At 48.4% G+C, this 14,409-nt stretch overlaps 1 protein-coding gene across 4 annotated transcripts in view; it reads right to left on the bottom strand.

Moving 5' to 3' along the window:
• Positions 1–12,168, bottom strand: part of Strip (striatin interacting protein) — a 65,869-nt gene extending 53,701 nt beyond the window's left edge. For all 4 annotated transcript variants that reach the window (XR_011045317.1, XR_011045318.1, XM_068378432.1 and 1 more), the window contains exon 1: positions 12,032–12,168. Coding sequence is in view for 2 of the 4 variants with exons in the window: in XM_068378432.1 (XP_068234533.1) it covers positions 12,032–12,109 (78 nt within the window). In the remaining 2 variants the exon portion in view is untranslated. The remainder of the gene's footprint in view (positions 1–12,031) is intronic.
• Positions 12,169–14,409: the final 2,241 nt, after the last annotated feature.

Here is a 14,409-nt window from a genome sequence, read left to right as displayed (position 1 = left end):
CTCTAGCGTGGCTGTCCTCTGGCGGGGGAGAGCCCGACGCACCGACCCACGAGGGCGGTGGAGACTCTGAAATAACAACACTGCCCCATACGGGGTCTTCTGAGGACGCGTGGTCCCCTGCCACGAGGCCTGATTCACCAGAAGCACTACCGGACCCTCCGTTATCTCTAGAGGGGCCTGCCCTTGGTTCTTCCCTCACACTGGGTTCACCGGGAAGAACGCTATGACTAATCACAACACTGGGGGCTTGCTGCCCTCTCCTCTGCGAAGGAGACGGAGAAGCCGAGGCGCTTCCTGCTATGTCGCGACCTTGACCTGGAGCGGGAACGATCGCTTTCGGACCGCTCTCTCTTCCCGCGCCGTTTCTTCCTGCTATGTCGCGACCTTGACCTGGAGCGGGAACGATCGCTTTCGGACCGCTCTCTCTTCCCGCGCCGTTTCTCCCTGACTTCTCCCCCGGAGGATGAATCTATCTCTGACGAGTCCGAGGGCGCCACGTTCCTCGTGTAACGGCTGCCCGCGTGATGCGTGGGGGAAGCTCTTCGCCGTCGGACGTCCGAGATTGGATGTTGGAGGAAGTCTTCGGGGACCGCTGTGGAGATCGTCGGCACTGAGTCTACTCTATCAATGCCAGGGGGCCAGGGGTCCAGGGTCACGTCCATTCTTAGCGGTGACCTCCCCGGTGTTTTCGGCAACTTCCACCCGAAGGCATCGCTACTCGGGCGGCGAACTCTAGCGTGGCTGTCCTCTGGCGGGGGAGAGCCCGACGCACCGACCCACGAGGGCGGTGGAGACTCTGAAATAACAACACTGCCCCATACGGGGTCTTCTGAGGACGCGTGGTCCCCTGCCACGAGGCCTGATTCACCAGAAGCACTACCGGACCCTCCGTTATCTCTAGAGGGGCCTGCCCTTGGTTCTTCCCTCACACTGGGTTCACCGGGAAGAACGCTATGACTAATCACAACACTGGGGGCTTGCTGCCCTCTCCTCTGCGAAGGAGACGGAGAAGCCGAGGCGCTTCCTGCTATGTCGCGACCTTGACCTGGAGCGGGAACGATCGCTTTCGGACCGCTCTCTCTTCCCGCGCCGTTTCTTCCTGCTATGTCGCGACCTTGACCTGGAGCGGGAACGATCGCTTTCGGACCGCTCTCTCTTCCCGCGCCGTTTCTCCCTGACTTCTCCCCCGGAGGATGAATCTATCTCTGACGAGTCCGAGGGCGCCACGTTCCTCGTGTAACGGCTGCCCGCGTGATGCGTGGGGGAAGCTCTTCGCCGTCGGACGTCCGAGATTGGATGTTGGAGGAAGTCTTCGGGGACCGCTGTGGAGATCGTCGGCACTGAGTCTACTCTATCAATGCCAGGGGGCCAGGGGTCCAGGGTCACGTCCATTCTTAGCGGTGACCTCCCCGGTGTTTTCGGCAACTTCCACCCGAAGGCATCGCTACTCGGGCGGCGAACTCTAGCGTGGCTGTCCTCTGGCGGGGGAGAGCCCGACGCACCGACCCACGAGGGCGGTGGAGACTCTGAAATAACAACACTGCCCCATACGGGGTCTTCTGAGGACGCGTGGTCCCCTGCCACGAGGCCTGATTCACCAGAAGCACTACCGGACCCTCCGTTATCTCTAGAGGGGCCTGCCCTTGGTTCTTCCCTCACACTGGGTTCACCGGGAAGAACGCTATGACTAATCACAACACTGGGGGCTTGCTGCCCTCTCCTCTGCGAAGGAGACGGAGAAGCCGAGGCTTCGTCGGACCGATCACTGGCCGACGGTAACGAAGAAACGCCACTAACTTTTCTGGGGGAACGCTTAGAAGACTTCTTCTTTTTGGTACTGTACCGTACCCACTGTATATCATCCCAGCTTACGCACTCCGGACACGTGTCCGCGGTGGAGCAAACTTTCCCCCTACACGTGGAACAAAGGGAGTGAGGGTCTACTTCTGGTTTAGAGAGGAAAGCCCCACACGACTTTCCGGCTCTAGGACCAGGGCAACGACGCACATGCTCCATCGTTCGCACACGAAGGGCCAACACTAGCGAGTTATAAGTACACTGGGATATACGCAAGGAGAACGCATTGTAACACTTGCGAATAACGCACTACGCAAGAAAAACACAAGTCCCCACACTGGAAACTCGTGGAATCACAAACGCGCCAAAGGATCGAGAGAGCGAGAGAGTGAGATGTTTTACAGCTCAGGACCAAGAACTTAATGACAATGCTGACCCAGAGAGGCAGTGACCTGCCCTAATCCTGCCCTTTGGGCGCATTCTCTGGCGGCGGGGGTAAACCTATATAGAGCGGGGTAAGGGGGGTAACGGCGGGAAAACCTTGGTCGAGATTGAGAGATCACCAAGTGACTCCCACAGAAAAGTAGTTCTCGGTGAGTATTTGTGTCGGAACAAATCAAAAATTTTAAGTAATTTTTATTTTTCCTAACATACTTACCGAGAACTACTTTCTTAGGAGTTACCTGTAATCTCCTCTCTACCGACCAGAGTTTTGTGTAGGATACCCTCAATCCCGTTTTCTATGAAGGCCTACCTCGGCATTAGAGAATGTGCCCCGAGGGTAGGCTTTGCGCTAGGTCGAGGTCCGCTTGGGTCGATAACGCCAGTAAGTTCTATTGATGTAGCACAATACTTGCAAGGGCAGAGAGGTACTCGGGGAAGGAAGGGAGGGCCATTACCCGAAAGTAGTTCTCGGTAAGTATGTTAGGAAAAATAAAAATTACTTAAAATTTTTTATTTGTTCCAACACGAATACTTACCTCGAACTACTTTCTTAGGAGACTTACACTTTAGAAGGCGGGAGTGCTATTCTGACCTACAGACCCAGTAAGCGGAGGCCAAGAGGCCTAGGTATAACGGTACATACTAGAAAACGGACGAGAGGGTAACTACACAAAGAGCTCACGTTAGTGTCTAAGTACTCACCCTTTGAAAAACTTCTTCTGATGTTGCATCCAGTAACGTAGTTGCGGAGAACGTGTTATCCAATGGTACAAGATGGTTATCTCCGATGAGGATAGGGAACAACTGGGGAGGATGAAAGGAAACGAACCTGTGTCTCCCGGTTTGCTATCCGCGATTGAGCCTGGGGCTTTTACCGTTAAACCACTTGGAGGGCGGAGATGACTGTCCCAATGGAGAACCCGTCTAAGGACTTCCTCGAGTAGTCCTTGAGGTAATGGGCAGTAAAAGTCGACTGGTTAGACCAAGTACCTGCCCGAAGGATCTGACCCACTGCCAAGTTTTTCTCAAAGGCTAAGGACGTGCTCAGACCCCTGATGTCATGAGGTCTGGGGACGCCTGGCACGGCCAGATCTTTTTCCTTGTAGGCCCTGGCAATAACTCGTCTCAACCAGAAGGAAATGGTGTTCTTGGATACTTGTTTCTTAGTAACACCCGTGGAGACGAAGAGGCTCTTGATGCCTGGCCGGAGATGAGCCGTTCTTTCAAGGTATTTTCTAATGGCACGGACCGGGCACAATTTTAAATCCTCAGCATTACCCGTCTTAGGGATGGCTGGTATGGAGAAACCTTCGAATTTAGGATCCCAGACAGCTGGGTTCTGGGTCTTCGCCACAAAAGAAGGAACGAACTTGAAAGAAACTTCTTTCCACCCCCTCGAATGAGAGACGTCATATGACAGCCCATGGATCTCTCCTACTCTCTTAGCGGACGCCAAGGCTAGCAAGAAGACTGTCTTGAGAGTGAGGTCCCTGTCTAAGATATCTTTCAAAGGTTCGAAGGGGGGGCCACTCAACATCTTCAGGACCTTAGCTAAGTCCCACTGAGGCACCCGAGCTGCTTGTAGGGGGCAGGACTGCTCGAAGCTCTTGACAAGCATCGAGATGTGCCTAGAGGAACCTAGGTCGATGCCCTTCAGGAGGAAGACTTGGCCCAAGGCGGCCCGTACCCCTTTTATGGCTGGGATTGACATTCCCATTTGTCTCTGAGATATACCAGAAAATCCGCTATGTCTGGGACTGAGGCTTTGAGGGGTTTAATGTGCCTCGAAGCGCACCACTTCGTGAAGGAGGCCCACTTAGCTTGGTAGACCGCAGCTGAAGACCTTCTCAGGTATAGCGACATTCTCTTAGCAGTAGCTGATGACTACCCCTCCTTCTTCAGGAGTCGCTCGATAGTCTCCAGGCGTGAAGACGCAGAGACTGTGGGTTGTCGTGAAATCTGAGAAAATGTGGTTGGTGTAGAAGGTCTGACCTGTCGGGGAGTGGCCACGGAGGTTGACTCGCCAGGTCTTTTAGGTCTGCGAACCACTCTCTCTCCGGCCACCAGGGCGCTACCAAAGTCATCCTTAAGTTTCGGGCCGTCCTTACTCTGTTGAGCACTTGCCTTATCAACGTGAAGGGGGGAAAAGCGTACACGTCTAGGTTGTCCCACCTGTGCTGAAAGGCATCCTCCAAGGCTGCCTTCGGATCTGGTACAGGAGAACAATATACGGGAAGTTGAGCGTTCAGTTTGGTTGCAAAGAGGTCCATCACCGGGGAACCCCAACGTTGGATGATGAGCTTGGCTACTTCTGGAAGGAGGGACCACTCTGTCCCTACTATTTGGCCCACCCTGCTGAGACCATCGGCCAGCACGTTCTTTTTCCCGGGGATGAACCTTGCTAATAACACAACCTGGTTCGTTTCCGCCCAATCTAGAATCTTTATGGTGAGATCGCACAACTCCCTTGACTTCAAACCTCCTTGCTTCTTTATGTACGCTACTACTGTGGCGTTGTCGCACATTAACGCCAGTGTTTCCCCTTAGTAGATCTGCAAAGTGTAGGCAAGCCTTCTGGACTGCCTTCAACTCTAGGACATTGATGTGGAGTTCCTTTTCCCCGTCCGTCCAGGTTCCTCTCGCTGTCTCGTCGAGGAGATGGGCTCCCCATCCCTGGTTGGAGGCGTCTGTGAACAGCAGTAACTCGGGGGGGCGTTCACGAAGGGCATCCCCTTGAGTGAGTTCGACCGGCAATGCCACCATTCCAGGGAGGGCCTCGTGTTTGGTAGAACTGGGATTAGTACTTGTTGCGAGTCCAGTTGGCACCAGAAGTTCTTCAGGTTCCATTGGACGGCTCTGAGTCTGATTCTCCCCTGGGGAACCAGTTTCTCCGACACCAGATGCCCTATCAGTCTTTGCCAGTCCTTCGCTCTCCTGGGGTGCCCCGATAGGAACGGGCGAATGATCTCCATGAGATTGTTTATTCTGTCTTCTGAAGGGAAAGCTTTTCCCAGAAGGGTATCTAGCGTCATCCCCAAGTAGGTCATTCTGGTGGAGGGGGATAGGTTTGATTTTTCCGGGTTGATCACGATGCCCAGATCCTTGCAAAACTGGAGAAGTTTCACCCCTTGCTCCTTCAAGAGGTCCTTTGAGGAGGAAAGAAGCAACCAGTCGTCCAGGTATCGGATGAGGCGAATGCCTCGTTCGTGAGCCCACACTGAGACAGTCGTGAAGACACTTGTGAATACCTGGGGCGCTGTTGACAATCCGAAGCAAAGGGTCTAGAATTGCAGGATCTGGGAACCCCATTTCACCCGGAGACTCTTTCGACTCGAGGGGTGGACCGGAATTTGGAAGTAGGCGTCCTTGAGGTCTATGGTCATCATGTAATCTTCCTCCCTCAAGGACAGTAGGACTGACTTCGGAGTGTCCATTTTGAAGTCTGTCTTCTTTATGAACTTGTTGACAGCCGACAGATCTATAACTGGCCTCCACCCCCCCGTCGCCTTTTCTACCAGGAACAGACGACTGTAGAAACCCGGGCCCGGGTGTAGAATCTCCTCCATGGCGCCCTTCTCCAACATGGAGGACACTTCCTCTTGAAGGGTGGTCTTCTTCAACGGATCCTTGGGGACCAGCCACTCCGCCCGGCTGGCCGGGATTAGAGGGGGTGGTTCTGCTAAGAATGGTAACCTGTAGCCCTCCTTCAGTACGGACACTGTCCAGGGCTCCGCTCCGTGAGCTTTCCATGCTTGCCAAAATAGTCTGAGGCATCCCCCAACCTGAGGCTTGGGCAGGGATAGGGGGCCTCCCACTCTATCTCCTTCTGGAGGAGCGGCCTGAACGGCCTCTCCTGGAGGCAGAATAACCTGTCCTAAAGGAGGCTGAAGCTGCTGGGGCCCCCCTACGGGGAGGCTGAGGTGCTGAGGTCCAGGAGGAAGAAGGAGCTTCTCTCTTCGTCATGCTAGGAGAGGCCTGAGCCGTCGCGGCACTGTCTGAGACTGACCTCTTGTAGGGCGGTCTCCTTGTAGACGTAGGCCTGGGGGTGCTTAATTCTTTTCTCTTAGACACCTTCTCCATAATGGTTTCTAAGTCCTTTAAGGAACAAGGAGTCACCCCACAAGGGAAGGCTCCTCATGGCCCGCGCCTCCCTGTCTCGGACCTTTCAGGACACCTTTGCCAGGATGGTGTCCCTCTTGCGGAGTACCCAATTCGCTGTCAGGGCGAAAGATTGGTATGTCAGGAACTTAAGCGTCTTGCCCCCGGAGGTGATAAGTTCCCTCAAGAGGTTTTGCTGTTCCGGGTCTGTAGGATCAAACGTGGCTTGCACCCCTACTAAGGTGGAAGCCCACCAGTCTAGCCAAGAGGAGACGTGCACCAGGTCCCTCGACATTTCCTCCATCATCGCGGCCTCCGATGGAGAAAAACAAACTGGGGCTGAAGAGGCTCTGTCCTCCGAGACGCCCTGGCCCAGGATGTCAAGAGAAGGTTCTACTTTGCAGGCTCCTGGTCGACGTCCTTCTGGTACATAGACCTTGCCCTGCGTCTTAAGCCCCTGGAGTAACTTAAAAGAACTCTGAGTCTTGGGGGCTTCGGCGTTACTTTCCACCCCTCTATCTACGTATTCCTGTCCCAGGACGAGATCCCGGGCTAGAGGGAGAGCCAGGGAGGCCTTAGGCTGGGTAGGGGCCTGCATTAACCGTATAAGGCTGGACCTCCAATAGTCCTCGTCGGTAGCTGCCGGTTCCTCTATTTTGTGATGCCTCCTGATAAGGCCAATCACTCTTCTATAAGCCGAGTCCTCCGTCGGGGAACCCTCCCTACCGTCAGCCGAAGCCTCGGTTTGAGCCCGGGGAGCCGGGTCACCGGGCACTCCCACCGGGCGCCTTGTTCTAGACACAACAGGCACTCCTCTGCCGAGGTACTGGTCCTCCCCGGCGGAGGCTTCCGCACCAGGGGCGGGGGTTAGCACAGGCATCGCCGACCCAGCGAGGACTAGTGTCCGCTCAAGGTTTCTGGGGGACGAGGACGCGGATCCCGTGGGCTGACCCGACAGCGGGAACCGTTCCTTCCGGTCCGAGGGCCGCACCAGCTGGGCTGGTTCGGCCAGGCTGCCCGTAAGGAAGCGCGGTTCCCCCCGCTGGGCGGGGTGAACCGGAGGCTTTACGGTCTTATGCCTGCATGTAGAGTCCTTCTCGCGAATCTGCCTGCGAGGGTCAAAACTGTGCTTGGAGGACGGTCTCCTTGGCGAGAAATCCTTGGACCGCCGGTCCGGGGAACATCGTATCTCTGCTTTACGGGGTACGAAAACCCAATCGCCATCGGGTGACCTACTCCTCCTGTGTTTTCTTCTTGGAGAACGGGAGCGCTTCCTGCTGTATCTGGAACGCGATCTTGAACGGGAACGCCTGCTCTTGGACTGCTCCCTCCGACGTCGATGTTCCCTCCTGGCTTCTTCACCCGACGAGAAAGACTCCTCTGAAGAGCCTGACGTCACTGCACTTACCGTATGGCGGGCGGGAGCGGGGACCGCGGGGGACTTCGCGACTCGTTGTGTACCCGAAGTAGAAGGTTGCAGGAATTCTTCGGGAACTTCCGTGAGCGGGGTTGGGAACGAGGGTTGGCGCCCAACACTAGGGAACCAGGAATCCAGGCCCTCTTCCATTCGCATAGGGGACCTACCCGGTGTCTTAGGAAGCTTCCACCCGAAGGCATCACTCCCTGCAGAACCTAACTTACCCTGGTTGTCGCCGCCTGCCAAAGACCCTGAAACACAGGCCCACGAAGGGGGCGAAGACACAGAAACAACGTTACTACCCCACAAGGGGTCATCGGAGGAAACGTGCCCCCCAAGCACAAGGGCCGAGTCTCCAGAGCACCCTGACACAGCACTACCGGGGTCCTCACTAGCCCGAGAAGGACCCGCAATCCCCACTGCACATTCACCAGATTCCTGGGGAAGAACGCTCGGTTCTTTCCCCACGATGGACTTACCTCGGCCCCTACTCTGGGTAGGGGAAGGCGAGACAGAAGCCCCGTCGGACCGTTCACTGGGCGACGGTAGCGGCGAAGAAACACTAGCCTTCCTGGGTGAACGTTTCGACGATTTTCTCTTCTTCGTGCCGTAACGTACCCACTGGATATCACTCCAACCAACACACTCGGGGCACGTATCTGACAACGAACAAACTTTGCCCCTACAGCAAAGGGAGTGAGGGTCCACTTCAGGTTTGGAGAGGAACGCTCCACACGATTTACCGGCTCTAGGCCCAGGACAACGGCGGATTTGCTCCATAACGCACAAACGCAAGACACAGGAACGCAGGAAATCAAGGAATACACGGGAAGCACAAGGGCGGAAAGTGAACACACAGGAACACAAGGGATAAGTACAAGTTACCACGCGGTAAACACGTGGGACACACGCGGCGCACACAAAGGGTTGAGAGAGAACGAGAGCGACGTGGTGACACGTCGCGACCAGAAAACTTACTGGCGTTATCGACCCAAGCGGACCTCGACCTAGCGCAAAGCCTACCCTCTAATGCCGAGGTAGGCCTTCATAGAAAACGAGATTGAGGGTATCCTACACAAAACTCTGGTCGGTAGAGAGGAGATTACAGGTAACTCCTAAGAAAGTAGTTCGAGGTAAGTATTCGTGTTGGAACAAACAAAATTTAAACAGCCAGTTGACAGCACCAGGAGTATGTCAATCAGCCACCAACACCACTGAAACTGAAAAGTAGGGAAATTGCTGGTGGCTTATCAGTGATGCTTCCAACAATCCTGGAGTAATTGCTGGTGTGGGAGCCTATGTAAAACATGTGCCCTAATGACGGGGAGGTTTACAAAGATGTTGTTATCCATATGGAAGTTCTTGGTCATGTGGGAGAAACTAATGTCCAGTGTGTTAGCATAGTCCAGTTCTCAAGTTCTGCCTGGCCACGAGGAGGGGGCTACAGATTGAAGAAGATTCTCAGCTTGTGGTAAAAAGTGAATTGCTCCAGACAAGTCAATGTTGAGAAAACCCAAAGTGAGTCTCGATCAAGTAGGCACCGAAAAGGTGTATGTGAATACTCAAGGTAATAGAGAGTCTGAAGTTCTGACTTTGAACTGAAAACCAAAGCCTTGAGGACAAAAATTCTGTTCTACAGTATGATGGTATCTAGATATACGTATCCTTTAGGTTGAATGAATTTGCAGTCTTCCTTTTAAAAGGGGAGAAGGCTGGTTACCGAGTCCAAATTGACCTCTCCACTGTATGAGAAGAGTTGACTGTAAAGACCTGGAGAACCAACAGGAAGACTTCGAGTGTGTCTTCTCCCTCGTATTCCTTCGGAATCCTAAGACTCACTGGCATGCTGGCTGCAGTGTCAGAAAAGCCCTTGCCTTCTGCCTGTTTGGAAATGTCAAATTTTGAGAAACAACACAAAGCCCTTCCCTACCTAATAGCAGTGTATGACAAGACTAGGGAGTGTGCTCAGGTCATCGTCTCCCAGGGTAGTCTTAATTTTCGTCTTTTGTGAAGAGAGTCACAGGGACTCCTGGAGCAGCTCTGTCTCTCCCAAGCAAAGAGAAACAATTTTAGTCACATACAAAACTAATGATCTCTCTTTAAGGACTTCTTTGATATAGGGGAAAAGATTGTTGAGTCCCTTCCAACCGGACCACCAGTGTGTGAAGGCGAGGCACCAGTGGAGGGGGAACTTGAATTCTCTTCCAGTGTTCTATCCCAAGACATCAGAGATGACACTCCAACAAGAAAAAAACCCTAGGAACCCTATGAAGAGACAGTATCACCCAGAGATGTTTCTCTAGCATCTTTACGAACGCAGGAAGACACTAACAAAAAGCCTAAAGCCTGTTCAACTCAGTAGCAGTAGACACTCCTTCCTCTGACAGTGCAATGATATCCAAGGAAAGCCAACATCCTGTTATGATGACATTATTGTCACTAGTCCAAACTCACAAGAGAATAAACAACAACAAACAGGAGTATATTGGCAAGTTACATAACTTTCAGTCAGCTAATGTAATTGAAAAAACTGCAAAACATTTTCTTCCTTAATCTCCCTCTCACACAATGATCTGACAACAATTATCTAGAATAAAGATAAAAGATTAAAAAGGCCAATGGAATGAGCCGGGAATAGGGCTGTATTCTCAGCCTGATGGAAAGGGGGTGGTGCTCCCCCACTACCCACTAATATCTACTGACATCGCGTTAAAAGTTTTAATAGTCACGTCCAGCTTTTCTGAAAATATAATCCTATTAAAGAATGAAGGTCTATATTTGTGTAGGTACAAAAAAGGATTACACTTGACTAGCCATGTGCAGACCTAAGTATGAATATAGTTTTGCAAACAGTTGTTAACAAGTGGACGCGTAAAAAAACAGGAAATTCAATCACGTTTACTATGCCAAAGCAGACTATGTTTATTGTTGGGTTACAATTGTAATTAAATCCTAGCCTATGGTATCCCACTTATCCTATCTTAAATTACAATACCTGCAGTTATTGTCAAAATCACGGCTTAATAGCATTTCTTGAACAAGAAAGTCTTCAATTTGGTTTTGAAAACCTTTCAGTCTTTCGTATGTATAAAGCTAATAGTTAGATTTAATGGCAGGTCACATTCCAAATACAGTACCGCTCTATCGAAAAATTGGATAAGGTCAAAGTTGCTCAGCGTATCTCAAAACTTCATAGAATCATTTTATCCGGGGGGGTTACTGCCTACTTAAATTAGATTTTACATCAAAATATTGGGAAGCTTGTAAGATTTCTACATTTGTCAGAACTCTTTCCTCTGTCACACACCATTCTGTTCCATCATTCTTCAAATGATTGATATGAAATACTGCTATGTGAAGGACGGGTGGTCGCAGATTGGGGTAATATTATAGTTACGGACAGAACATTTTGAACAGAAAAGTTTTTCCTGTGGTAAATAATGTGCTTTCACTGAATTTGACCCTCATATCAACAGCAACTAAACCAAAAACCCTTTAGGCAATATAAGAATGGGGATATTTTTTTAGATATCTAAAGGTTTTTGCTCTGCCGAGCGCTCGCTTCGCCCGCGGGAAAAAAAAAATAACAAGTTCCTATGTATTGGCAAGTGGTACATGCTGAGCTGCATGCTATCATTTTTGAAGAAAATGGTAGTTTTTCTATAAGAAACACCTATTTTTTAATAGAAAAGGTTTTTCTGTCCCTGACTAAAAAAAACCAATAATGTAGAGAAGAAAAGGTTTGTCTTACCATTATATACCGTTTTCCCCACCCAAAACCCCAGGTTCCCCCTGGGGGTCCCCCATCATCGACGGATATAGATATATGCATATATATATATTTCACTAAGCATTTATTCGCGGTGAAAATGAATGTCAACTTCGAAAAAAACCGGCGTTTTCTGAAGGAAAAGGATGTCCGTAACTATAATAAAACCAAATGCTACGTCTAATAAATATTATAGCTCTTCCAGAGCACGGTGTTTCTCCATGTATGACATATGAAAACAGCCCTTAAAGTAGGTTAGTAAAGTAATTAATGACATTTAATACTCAACTTGTAATTTGATCTAAACTGGCCTCTAAATGACCTACAGAAGAAACAAATCTCTCTCATTATGTACACAAATGGAACTACCATAAGCATACAAGTTGTCAAAAATTATAAATCAGACTAAATATCTTTGAAATGGTGACATTTCCTGTTAATAGACTATTATCAAACGTAACAGTAGGCACATACTTAAATATAGAACAATTCAAATACACTCTTACATCCGAATCCTGCCGTTGTCGGGTAAATATTTCTCTCAATTTTGGAAGACTTCTTTTGCAGTCGCCATTATTCTCCATGGTACAATTATTCCACCATTTCGAATAAGAGGTTGACAGAAATAAATATTACCTCTTTCAAGCTTATTATTATAAAAGATGTAATTTTTAAATATTAATGTTATTCACTATACTATAAGAAATAAAAAATCGTTTTTCAAATCATATTCATTTGTTTTTGAATATACAAACTCTTCAAAATTCCGTACAAAGTTTAGACACCTTACTATTTTATGCAAGCCTCTCCCTTTTCTGCTAGGCTGAATTGTTTATCAACAAATGATGCTATGGTCCGTTCTCTATGAATGAATACAAAGTAGCTAAACTTGAAACTATAATAAAGTTTTTCATACTAATTTTCTTATACCACTATTATCATATATCAATTTCATCTCAAAAGGATACAGTACGATGGAAACAAACATGAATCAAATTGAGTAAACATTATTATTATTATTATTATTATTATTATTATTATTATTATTATTATTATTATTATTATTATTATTATTATTATTATTATTATTATTATTATTATTATTATTATTATTATTATTATTGATAGTGATAACTGCATTAGTTGTACTTATTTTATGTCTTGATCTTTCTGTGATAATGTCACATTTCGTGATTTCTACACATGATTTCCCATGTGGCCTATTTGGGTTGTGGGGGATTGTAACTAAAGACCTCCTATTACGAGTTTTGCTTACACACACACGCACACACACACACACACACACACACAAGGATAATAGAATATCATTTAAGAACACAGAGCAATTTATATCTGAAGTTTACATAGTTTGAGATTAGAGTAAACAATATTGTTATGAACCTGTGCTTGTTGTAACTCATATAGGCAGGTTTCTGTAAAACAACGAAAAACTTATATTTGAGATGAACGTAAATTTACATAGAAGCAATCGAGTATTCATTCGAAGATGCCTGAATCATATGGCAGAGACAATGACTCCTTAAAGCATCACATATGCAGACAGAAAGTTACCATTATGTCCACTGGTTCATGAATCACTAAGTAGGCTATCGTCGCACTGGTGAGAAAAAAAAAATCTAAGTGAAAATTAGTTATATACTTTACTTACTACTACCTAGCTAGAGGGTTATGGTGGCCCATGTGGTAATGTCCCTAACTGGTGAACGCCAGACTGGAGTTCGGATCTCGATCAAACTCGTTAGTTTCTCTGGTCATCATCCTTGTGAGCTAAGGTCTATATGCTGAGTCGTCAGCAGCCATTGCCTGACCCTCCTAGGTCCTAGCTTGGGTGGAGAGGGGCTTTGGCCCTGATCATATGTATATATGGTTAGTCTCTAGGGCATTGTCCTGCTCGATATTGTAATGTCACTGCCCTTTGCCTCTGCTATTTAAAGCCTTTAACTGGTCGCATAATCATACAACACCCAAGGAAGGGGTGGCGTGATTCTTCTAATAAGGTAAAATGAATTTGATAATTTAAAAAAAAAAAAATAATCTTGTCCTATCATCCCTACATAATTATGTTTGTGTAGAGCAGCCTCTTCTCCCGTGGTTTACCTATCTGGAAAAAAAATACTTATATAGTATAGCAATATATGCGAAAATCAGATGGAAATTATTTTTCCACTTCTTGAAAATTCTTATCATCATAAGTAGAAAGATGTAGACACCAATGTTACTGTCCAACAGCTGTTTTGTATTAGTATGGATTAACTACCAAGAGGAAACTTGAACTGGTAAACAAATTAATATATATATATATTGTAAGGACACCGATCCCTTCGTCTTCCAGAAAATCGACAAACTACTTATTTATTTAAATTCTCTCTTCGCCACACTGTGGTGTCCTATGTATATATATTCCGCTCTACCAGAGCTACATTTTGGTATATGTATCGTTTCATAACATGTTTTTGTTAACCCATAATTCATATATTTGTAAGTGTGAGAAAACACATATATTTTGGCGGGCACTTCAATCTGACTTGGCGCCAACGTCATCCTACGTTTCCGTCCGCACCTTGTAATGTATTTCCGTGCGCATTCAAATAAAGTATCAGTTGATCTTGGTGACGCTTGTCTCACTGTCCTTACAACTGGTGACCCCGGAGTTGAAAGTAGCATCAGCGGTTTTGGCTTTGCCATTAACGGACTTATTACGGCCGTGCTACCTTCTACATACTCCGTTACCTTAGGCACGAACCTGCCTTTGGTTCTCCCACATTTCGGTGAACGTAAGGCAGTAGGATGAGCTTAACCGACATATCAACTTCTCACCTCTTCGCCGACTCGTCGTCTGGCCACGATGCAGGAAGCAACACGC

Source organism: Palaemon carinicauda, chromosome 8 (genome assembly GCF_036898095.1).
Source record: "Palaemon carinicauda isolate YSFRI2023 chromosome 8, ASM3689809v2, whole genome shotgun sequence".
NCBI lineage: Eukaryota > Metazoa > Arthropoda > Malacostraca > Decapoda > Palaemonidae > Palaemon > Palaemon carinicauda.
Note: the sequence above shows the minus strand (reverse complement) of the source record. Positions and strands in the feature narration are given on the sequence as shown.